The following is an 11,704-nucleotide window of genomic DNA, read 5'->3' as shown; positions in this document are numbered from 1 at the left end:
GTCCGATTTGTTAAATCGGTATATGAGGTCAAAAAAATCGAGATTTAGGATTGCAGATCGGGACAGTAAACGAAAAACAAGGGGTTTTTAAGTCTGCAACAGTCTGCTCGCTATAAAGTTCAAACTTGTGGCGGCGTGGTGGGTCAGGTCGATGTGTTCCCTCTAATATGGTTGAGTGCAATGATGGCTGGCTCATCCGTCATACTCGTGAACAAGTGCTGCTTGTAGGGACTGGTCTCTTCAGGTTGCGATCACTGTTTAGATTTTTTGATTTTTTTTTCAATAGCTAATGCTGGTGATCACTCTATTCTCCCAAATTTGAATTTAAATGAAATCGTATTATTGTAAATTTGTACAACATTTAAACAAAAAATACGAGCTGAGTTTCTTGTCAGTTCTTCTCATATCGAAATCATTCCGAACTGACGGTAGATTTGACATATCATTAGAGTATGTAATAGAACATGAATAAAGATATTTTCAATATTGAATTTTTTTAATTTTCTGCGTTTAATTTATTGCGTATTAAACTACTAGTGCAAGTATAGTACTATATTAATTACCTAAATAAAGTATGTATTTAATATTACATAACAACTAACAAGTAACCAGCCTAGTCTAGTCTAGTCTTAATCAGACATTTATCGTCCCGATCAGGTACAAATCGGGACGCGTCCCCAGACCCCTGAAAATCGGGACGTCCCGCGCAAATCGGGACACCTGGCAACACTGTACACAACCAATCATTTGTAAGTTTCACGTATTTACGTAGTATATATTTACGTCGCAGAAATATTTGTTGATAAATTACAGTTGTAGTGAAGCAAATATTATAAATTACCTAACTATTTACTTTTCAATTTACTATGAGCAAACATTTGCTAACGTTAATAATTCAGGTACTTAACTTTATTATTCTATTTATTTATTTATTTATTTCGGGACAACAACAGCTTATATTACTAATTTATAATTTACAATTTTATTAATCTTAGCCAAAATCCACGACATAATTAGAGACACATTCTAAAACAAAAGTAGCCTAAGTTACTCCTTATTACATCAGCTACCTGCCAATAAAAGTCCCATCAGAATCGGTCCAGCCATTTCAGAGATTAGCCGGAACAAACAGACAGACACGTTTCTCGTTATGGATGACTAGCTGTACTGGCGACTTCATCCACGTGGAATTTAACTTTATTTTTCTTAAATTAACAGAATTTTTCTAAAATAAAAGACAGATAGACAGACAAAAATTGTAAAAAATGTTATTTTACTATATTTATATTTATATGCATGTAGCAAATTTCAATATTACAAACAGACACTCCAATTTTGTTTATATGTATAGATTATGGTATGGTGCACTCGTCTGCTCTCTGGTTTACGCTGGCGGGACACCAGTGGAGGATAAATGGAACATGAAGTCAGGTCAGCCCATTTTGGCAAATGGCAATTTACCACGACGGTTTCCAGGGTATAGGACATTGTTGACTACATCCGGACTGAAAGCAACCTGACATTGAGGGTGACGCAGTTGGAATCGAGCCACAACGCGAGCTTCAAAGCGTTCGTGGCCCTGGTCCCCACCTACATGCTGCCCACCTTCATGAAGGAGGACTACTGGCCGAAGGGGGTGGTCTATCGGTACCGTGGCAGATTGCCGTCGTCAGTGCCGTGACCATAGAGACAATTTTATTTACATTTTTTATTATTATTTCTTATGTATGTTAGTCTATAAGGTATTTATAATATGGGCCATGTAGCCTGAATGAAATAAATAAATAAATAAATAGGGTTATTAGTCCACATTACTGACAATTCCCTTCCCCTCTATATCTGTCAGTCCATTCTTTAATTCCACCTGCTAAATATTTGTGATTAGTTTTGACAAATGAATTAACATGCGTGTATAATAATAATAATAATCTCAGGACAGTTCACACAGCGCCATCTAGACCCAAGCTAGCTAAAACTTGTGTTTTGGGTACTAGATACCTGATACATATATATATACATCATATATATTTTTGTATAATATGTATTATACATAGAAAACACCTAGACCGATACAAACAATCATACTCATGAATACAAATGTTTGTGCCGTGCGAATCGAACCCGCGACCATCGGTCGTAAACCGGTGTGCTAGATCGCTAGACCAGCGAGGTCGTCAAAAATTAATATCGTATAAAATAATGGACAGAAAATATATTGTTTGAACCTCTCATACAGAAAAGAAAGTATCACGAACTATTATCATAGTACTAGATTATATTATCTGTGGTACTAGTAGCAGCGACTACATCCATCAACATACAAATTAATACACACATATCTAGTATGCTTAGCAGCCGATATAAATACTATATTTATTTTACAAAAGAGAGCCATACGTTCTATTTATGGTATGGGTTCTAGAGAGTCTTTTATGCCATGATCCGGAAAAACCGTATCTTTATTCATCAAAAGTGCATAACGGTTTCTATGTTGATCGTCGCACGCCTAATCCTTGTTAATGTAAATATAATTAAATCAGTATTTATTTAAAAGAGCAACACACAAGTTTCTTGCTCATTCTTCTTGTGATGAGTCTGCATTACGAATGAGTGGTAGAATAAAAAAACTTGACTATTCTAAAGTAAGCACTTTTTAATAGTCAAGTTTTTTTATTATTTGAATAAAGGTTGTTATATTAAGTTTATTTGATTAAAGATGATTTCTATTTATATATTTTCTATTTCAGAATGCGCTATAGTTCCAACAGCATTCTGAAAACATTGATGAAAAAATTTTACCTACCATTTACACAATATTTTGTTAGTATACTTGTGAGGCAAAGATTATAACCACTGTTAGTATAGTGCTACTAAATATAATATAATAAAATTTGAATTTTACTAACATTAGATTTAAAATATGTAAATTACTAACAAATGGGCCATTGATGCCATAATAAACACATTTATTTTTATTATTATTACTAATGTTCTGATTCATGCCTAATTCGAAGTTTTACGACCACTATCTCTAAAACAAATACAGCTACAGACAAACATATACCAAACACGTATATGTACCACGGAATTATAAGGGACAAATGCAAAGGTTTCTGATGAAAGTAATGCATTAAGGTCTGCTCGTAATACAGATCATATGTGATCTTCGACAGGAGTCCACTCTCTCGCAAACGTAACGTAACCGTATGTAACCGTTCATACACTGGAAACCCCTTGTACAAGTAAACTGCAAATATAACCTTACTGATAGGCTTGGGGAAATAGTAAATCGATGGTGTCCCCCACGCATTATAAAACTCATGCTTGTAATACAAATATATGTTGCTTATAGTCAATGTGAATACACCTTCGTACTGACTAACCATGTTGATACTTTCCAAAAGATCATCACACCCATCTATTTCGTTCAAATACGGCTTCATCCCTTCGGCCAATTGAAACGTTTCTATAGCCGGACACACGCAAGCCTTCACGTTATAAGAACGTAAGTCTTCCTCCTTGGAAATCTGATAATCCTTCGCGGGATGCGTGCTCAAGCTGACAAGGCTCGACTGATAGTACGAGTTGACAAGAAACGCGAACCAAATCCACGAAATGAAGAAACATCTTATTGGAAACCTGCCATGTATCACGTGTCCGTGCTGAAAGAAACTGTCCCACATTTTTAACATTACCGAATGCTTGTCCTTTACTGAAAATAATGCAAAAAATAATATGGAATAAATTACAAACGCCAATGTAAGCAACATCCACACGGTGAACTCGAACTCCAAATACACGTTCTTCCAACTGGCCACGTCGGTCGCTCTCTTCACCATGATGCGAAGATCGTCTACGTATGCGAGATGCGACCAAATGTAGTCGAATGCATTCGCTCTAGACTCTATGAGCATCATTCCGCCTAAAATAATATCAACTTTGTTGAACTGCAGCAGCGCCAGAGGGCCCACAACCGACATGTCATCACTAACTGTAGTAAAATTTTCTGCATCATCACTGTAAACATATTGAACTTTAAAATGTTCCAATTCGCTGATGATCTGGAACATGTACTGTTCAATGCCCGTCAGCTTTGTTGTGTTCTTGTTGGGGTCGATGCTGTACGGTGGCCAGTGTGGTGCCCCGATAGTTATCGTGCAGTTACGGAGACCGGCGACCAGCTTGTTTGGGAATAAATTTGTGACCGCAGGCTGCCTGCACTTTCCGTATTGGATAATTCTGGCGTATTTTTTTCCACATCCGTTGTTTTCAAACGGATCGTAGGTGTACAGATCACAGTCGCCCGTCCCGTTCACGATCACAACATTTACAACGTGAAACTTTAAAAGAACATTGAATACATGTTCAAGTTTAGTGTCAAATGTGCTGATTATGATAAGAAACCTGGCGTAAGGGTTCCACTGCGGCTCTCGTGTGAAGTTAGTAAATTTCTCGACGAGCTCCTTGGCGTGTTTTGCAAAAATGACGTAGCCGACGTTTTGGACTGTCTTTAACCTCTTCGCTTGCGTCCTGGAAATGAGCGACACGTGCATATTGTTGTTGACTACCTGCAGCACTTGATTGTCGTCAGAATTTATATCAAAGTAGGTAATCTCTTCACCTTTTGCGAAATATTGTTCTGTGACGTTGACGATACAATCTAGCAAGTGTTGTTTATCTTGGTTAATATGAAGCATGTGGTCATTGGATGCAGAGCTACTGCTAATGAACATCAACACTGTGATCGACGCCAACATTTTGTACACTGTGCTTGTAAAACGTTTATGCTATTCATATGAACTGTAATTAAGAGTCATCATTAAGGTGCAAATCAATCATCGCCATATTCCATTAAATGTTGATACGTGTGTTACGATGGTGACCGACTCCGCACTAATTAAGTTCATGGGCTCACAAACAACTGATTGCACTCACCCAATAATTACATCTATAAAACACTCGATAAACTATTGTTAGATAACACAATATTAGAAATTTGTTTTAACTTCAGCTATACATACATACGTTTATGTTATAAAAAGTAATTATCTCCCCTACATAATTAAACGTATACAATACTTATATACCTATTCGTTGTTTTTATCCTTAAAGTGTTGTACCTACTTTATTTTTATTGAGTTGTTTGGTCTATTGTCAGGTGCATGGAGTTGTAGCACTGCGACCTACATAGATCTATTGTACTCACCCTTTTCAAAGTTCACTACCTAGACGCGTCAGGGACAAGAATTGAAGGATATTCTTAGGAGCGATGGTTTTTATCACCTTAGGAAAGTGTGTAAACTTTCCAGGAGATATTTAGTTTATGCAGAAGTGAGCTACAACCACATAGTGGGGTTTCCTCTTCAGATTGGCAAAATCTGCATATTTTTGTTGTGCATAGGACTAGGTTGGCCTGTAAGGTCCTAGTCATTATGCTATGTTGTTTTTACTCAATAGCAGTAGTTTATTCGTGTATTTGTTATAGTGTTGTACCTAACTTTTCTGACACCATTTCCCCTATTAAGAATACTAGAGATGAAAGATTGGAACTTATATTCTATTCAATTTTTATATTTTCTTCTTATCTCAAAGAATGCTTTTTTTATCCCTGGTCTTTCGCTCCTTTCTTAGTATATGTCATATAGATATTAAACCTTATTTCCACCAGATCTTAGTCTATCATTATCAATTCCTTTACTGTAATATTCGTTCTCTGAGACTATCCAAACTGAAAAGTCCATTGATTTTTTTTTGTCTTTTATTATTAATATATATTGTACATATAATTATTAAAATTATTTTACTTGACATTTTAAACATACTTTATCGTATGTATTGTTAAACTTATTATACAATTGTTAGGGTTCAAATGCATATAACATTATTACCCGTTAAACTACTCATATCTTCTCTGTATAAAAGGGAGGGTTTTTGTAGGCCGCGGCATTCGGTCTTTGAGCACAGGATGTGCTGGTTGTACTTTAATTGCTAATGTGAATTGTGTTAGAGACATAGTTAAATTAATGTTATATAGTTGTTATTTTATTATAATATATACTTTTACTAGTACATAGAGTTGATATATCTAACACAATGGAAATACCAGAAAGGATATTTTTTCTATCTATCAACTGTCACTATCACAATATAATTTCAAATACTTAGTCCGGCTAAACACGTTCAATTCACGGTGTTGCAGCTGCTCACTTACCATCAGCTGAGCCGTATGTTTGGTCCATACACTATAAAAACATGCACATAGGTACATATCTATATATGTCCAAATACTGCTCGTAACAATGTGGTGGGGGAATGAGCGACGTGTGGGAACTCGAGTCGTGTAGTAAAGGAACTTGTAAATGATTACACAAAACGATATCAGTCAGTCACTTTAATAAATAACGTCAGGTAAAAAAATCACAATATTTCCGACAGCTTTACATAATTATGATGACAATGTACAAGCCACCTATAAATTACACTGGTCAACACAAGTTTTGTTTCCTTCATTTTTTCTGTTTTCGAGTATTTTAAGGCTCGAGTATGGAGACAATACTGAGAGTTTGCTGATAGCTTACATTTTATATATCTATGTACAGTTTTATCATTTTGACGAAAAATATCCGAGTTCCACGTAAATATTCGATATTTTACACATACCTACACACTTACCGCAAATATAGCAGAAATAATCGTAATTAATTACACAACATCTTATCCCCTCCGATCGATCCCCATCCAATTCAAACGGGGATCGATATTACGACAGCCTTAGCCGAGGCTTGAACCCTTAGAGGTGCCCTCAGACTAAAGACGTATCGGTCAGGCGGGAGTTGGCCTTCAGCCGCTCCATAAGTCCTTCCTTTGGTTTGGAGCGCCATCTGCACTCGCCCCCTATCGTCCGGTGGAGCTGTAAAGGCCAGCTGCATTAGAGTAGTCCGAAAAAAAACAACATGTTATTGACGAAGCCATATCGAAAACAACAATATATATTTCAGTGTTCAATAAAAAATCTCATTTACTAAGTTGAACATAGTAAATGTGGGAAGTTAGCTGTAACTCAAAAACAAGCGCTGTATGAGAAAATGTTTCTATATACAAAGAATTAACGTTAATTCGAGAAACAGAAAAAATCGAAAGAAACAAACATTTTGTGTTCTATTGGCCAGTGTTATTATACCTTATGATATAATCAGTTTATGAGATAAATAACTATTACTAAAACGAACATATAGCAGGCACAGTTTCGATACTACCATTACTAACATTAAACCGCGTCTTAAAATTGCATATATACTTACTATATACATAAATTATATAAAAGAAAATATTGTATTTATTATTATTATATTAAGAGTTACCGCAGGATATAGTTAATTGAAAATAAATTACGCTGCAACATATAATATACTAGCTGTTCCCGCGACTTCGTCCGCGTGGTATTTAACTTTATTTTTCTAAAATAAAAGTAGCCTAAGCTACCCCATATTACATCAGCTACCAGCTAAAAAAAGTCCCGTCAAAATCTGTCCAGCCATTTTAGAGATTAGCCGAAACAAATAGACAGACAGACAGACAGACAGATAGACAAAAATTGTAAAAAATGTTATTTTGGTCTATATACCGTGTTTATATTCATATGCATGTAATATAAAACGGATATTTCAATATTACAAACAGACACTCCAATTTTATTTATATGTATAGATGTATAGATATGTATATATGTTTTTCCCTTGTATCACTTAAAATACTTATTTCAAACGGGTTAGTACCCGTTACCTGCCCCCCTCATAATGTGTTAAATTTCTCTCTAACGAGTGACTTGATTATAAAGATGTCTTCTAGTTGGATTGTTACTCTTTAAAACGCGATTTTATGTGCTAATATATATATATATAAAATAGCATATTATGACCGTCAATAACATATAGTTCAATTTAGAGGCAATTTATATGTATCCGGCTCATATAGGACCAAAAAATTACCCGTAACCGACGAACTTGTATCAATAGATAGATCAATGTAAGAAACAGGTATATATAAATTGGAGTATTTGGTGTACCATTGTATCTACCTCAACGAGAGACAGGCGTAAAGATATGTATGTATACAGACTGGCATATACAATGGACAAATAATAATTATCATTACATAGTATAAAATAAAGTCGCTGTCGTTGTCTGTCCGTCCCTATGTATGCTTAAATCTTTAAAACTACGCAACAGATTTTGAAGCGGTTTTATTTAATAGATAGAGTGATTCAAGAGGAAGGTTTATATATTTAATACATGTACACCCGTGCGAAGCCGGGGCGAGTAGTTAGATAATAAAACATCTCAGTAAATTACGGTTATGGAATAATAATTAGGTAACAATAGCAGTAGCATATTCAAAATATAAAAATAACTTGACTTTATATTCTAAGGCTGAATTTCACCAATCGTAGTATTAACAAGTTCAAGGAAACTAAGTTCAGCGTGAGCTCAAAAATCATCGACATTGATCTCGTTTTAGTTTAAATGGAATTCACCAGCGTTATATAGATCGCGTTTATCAAAACGAAGTTTAGATTTTCATTCGTTCACAGTGTTACACGCTCATAAAAATAATATTTGATGCAATGGGTAATTTAAATAAAATAATTCTAAGAAATATTTGTAATTCAGTCATGTGATAATTAGGATAAGTTTTTTAGTTTTTAATTTAATAAGTACCGTTGACTACAAAATATATAACAACAACCATTATCTATAAAAAGGTAAAACATTATTTTATTGAGGATATTTTCTACACTACTGGCAATTTTCTTTTTATTTCCGATATTATATTGTCAAAATTTTGATTGATGACTATTTGACAGGTCACAGCTGCTTTAAACACGTTTAAAGAGTTAACCGTAGGAAATAGGACGTTCAGAATTTATAAACGTGTTTATAGAAATTTGTAGTGGTGAAATGCAAAATGAAGCTTTGAACGTTTAAACGTTTTAATCTTGTTCAGTTCGAACTAAACGCGATCAGTTTCTTTGGTGAAATCCAGCCTAATATATATTAAACTCTGTTGGTATTTCTGTCGGGTTGTAGCATATAAAACAGTGATAGTAAGGTAGACAATACACAGTTGCACAATGTGTTTGTTGCTAGTAGTAACCAGTAATACCAATCTACCACCGACATACCCTTCATTGTAGAAGGTTTTTCACAACACTTGATCGAGTTAATAATTATTACACATTTGACTATAGTACTAGTATAACACCTCTAAAAGAACATATAACAATCCCATAAATTTCAGAGTTGTCCAAAATAGAGCTGCAAATTCAGAAATATTGTGGAGAATTTGAAACCGTGCAAATAAACACCTTCAATATGCGTGATATTTGACTTTATTTTTCTAAAATAAAAGTAGCCTAAGTTACTCCTTATTACATCAGCTACCTGCCAATAAATGTCCCGTCAAAATCGGTCCAGCCATTTCAGAGATTAGCCGGAACGAACAGACAGACAAAACAGAACACTGCAATTTTATTTATATGTATAGATGTATCTAGACAGGCGGTAGCGTGTCAAAGCCCATTATATATTACAACACGCAGCGCAAAATTCTTTGAGAACATATAAAAATTAAATTAAGCTGCATGCGTGATGTGACCCTGTTTAATCCGACACCAGGTGTGTATAAGTTACGTTGCAACTAACAATTTAAAACAAATACCCATCACACCCCAAAATAATCAGTAACAAACACACTGATTTATATATCTGTAACCGATCTCAACATGATGATTAGTGATAATCGCCCATATATATATATATATACAGGATGTCCCAGAACTCAACGTCAAGCCGAAACTTTAGCTTGACGAAAAAGAAGAATCTAGAAATAGAAAAATCAGAAAAGAAATCTATCCCCTGCAGTTTGAAAATTATGGACATTTGAGAAAAACGTAGAAATTTGGTCAAACTGTAACCATTTTTCGGTTATTGTGGTTAATTTTTATTATTTTTCTTAATTTGAACTTTGGAACCGTAACTCTAAAATAACATTTCTAGTCTCTACTCGTAAACTAAAATAACATTTCTAGAATCACAGTCAAAAATAATGACACAATTGACCCAAGTTTTTTAGAATTAAGACTATTTGTTAAACTATGAATTTAAAATTATCAAAACTTACCGTATTTGAAAGGCTCTCCTTTAAAAAAAATTACTAAAGTGCCTTGGCAAATGCCTTTAAAAGATCGCATAATTTTCAAACTTTCTATTTTTTCTGATTTTTCTCATGATGGTTACAATGAATACTATTACCCCGTTTCGACTTGACGTTGACTTCTGGGACACCCTGTATAAAGAACAGCACGGATATCACGTTATCATATGATACCGTGATACTCATGTCTTGTCATTCCAGATGACTACGGTCATGCCTCCGTACAACCAGAACACATCTTAAAAAGCAAGCTGATACCAAAGTACACGATCATATAAAGCAAACTGCTTGTCAATAAGTCAGAATATACATTTCGGTACCCCTTCTGCCGAACCCTATATAAAAAATTAATAAAAGAGCGTGATACCTATATGTACTTACACGGTCATTTGTTAACTATTTCTAAACATCCTTCCTTGTAGTTAAGATTCATAACTAATTAAATCACAGTGGGCGCCGTGAACATTATCACGTTATCACATATTTTGTGATTTTAAATATAGCAACACTTACATTGAATCTTATCTACAAATAAGGAGATTAATATAATTTACAAAACTGTATGTACCAACATACAGTACCTATAACACGGGAGCACTTAGATTGCACAACTCTGTAATAGCAATAAAATAATTATTTATATAATGTATCCGCATTAAATTAATAGATAGCGATCAATTTAATATGCACAGCGACCCGTCAACTAAATATTTATTACAATATTTAATAACAAACAAATACAGTTTCTTCTCCATCAGGAATAGGTATTCATCATTTCAAATACAGCTGATTTTTACACTGTTTCATTTTTGACTTGTTTATCAATTATAAACCGTAGAACATAAATTGCGTATATAATTATTAAATATTAAAAAAATTGTCATTAAAAGTTGCCAAGAGAATTAACTCCCTTATTCATAAAAACACCAGCCATTTTATATCTTTTCTACTTTTCTTTCAAACTATATCCTCCATTTGAAGAAGAGGTTTTTACTTTTCATGAATAAGGGGCAAGTATTTACAATATCACCTCAACCCAGTTAAAAAAATGAGTCCGAACAATAAAATAATATTACATATAAAAATGTCAGATTGAAATGTAAAATAAATAAAATCCACTGTCCAACTGCGGTTTGTGTTGAATTACAAATATAAATACAAACAACAGTTGGGCCAGCACAGTTCATGTCGCACCACACGCATCTACTGAGAAGCTCTGTAGCTCGGAGATATCACCGGCGGTGCACGGAGACATCACCGGCGGTGCACGGAGACATCACCGGCGGTGCACGGAGACATCACCGGCGGTGCACGGAGACATCACCGGCGGTGCACGGAGACATCACCGGCGGTGCACGGAGACATCACCGGCGGTGCACGGAGACATCACCGGCGGTGCACGGAGACATCACCGGCGGTGCACGGAGACATCACCGGCGGTGCACGGAGACATCACCGGCGGTGCACGGAGACATCACCGGCGGTGCACGGA

At 35.1% G+C, this 11,704-nt stretch overlaps 1 protein-coding gene across 1 annotated transcript; it reads right to left on the bottom strand.

Annotated features, from left to right (window-relative positions):
* Positions 1 to 2,984: 2,984 nt before the first annotated feature.
* On the bottom strand, positions 2,985 to 4,766 carry LOC131846204 (uncharacterized). Its single transcript, XM_059195452.1, has one exon. It carries the CDS (start codon positions 4,755 to 4,757, stop codon positions 2,985 to 2,987), a length of 1,773 nt encoding a protein of 590 aa, XP_059051435.1. The 5' UTR covers positions 4,758 to 4,766.
* Positions 4,767 to 11,704: the final 6,938 nt, after the last annotated feature.

This window comes from Achroia grisella, unplaced genomic scaffold (assembly GCF_030625045.1).
Source record: "Achroia grisella isolate CSIRO2021 unplaced genomic scaffold, CSIRO_AGI_Agris_v1 utg504, whole genome shotgun sequence".
Lineage (NCBI taxonomy): Eukaryota > Metazoa > Arthropoda > Insecta > Lepidoptera > Pyralidae > Achroia > Achroia grisella.
Note: the sequence above shows the minus strand (reverse complement) of the source record. Positions and strands in the feature narration are given on the sequence as shown.

Excerpts from the sequence above, each read along its gene's own strand:
- LOC131846204 (XM_059195452.1), bottom strand. The coding sequence starts at position 4,757 with ATGTTGGCGTCGATCACAGTGTTGATGTTCATTAGCAGTAGCTCTGCA.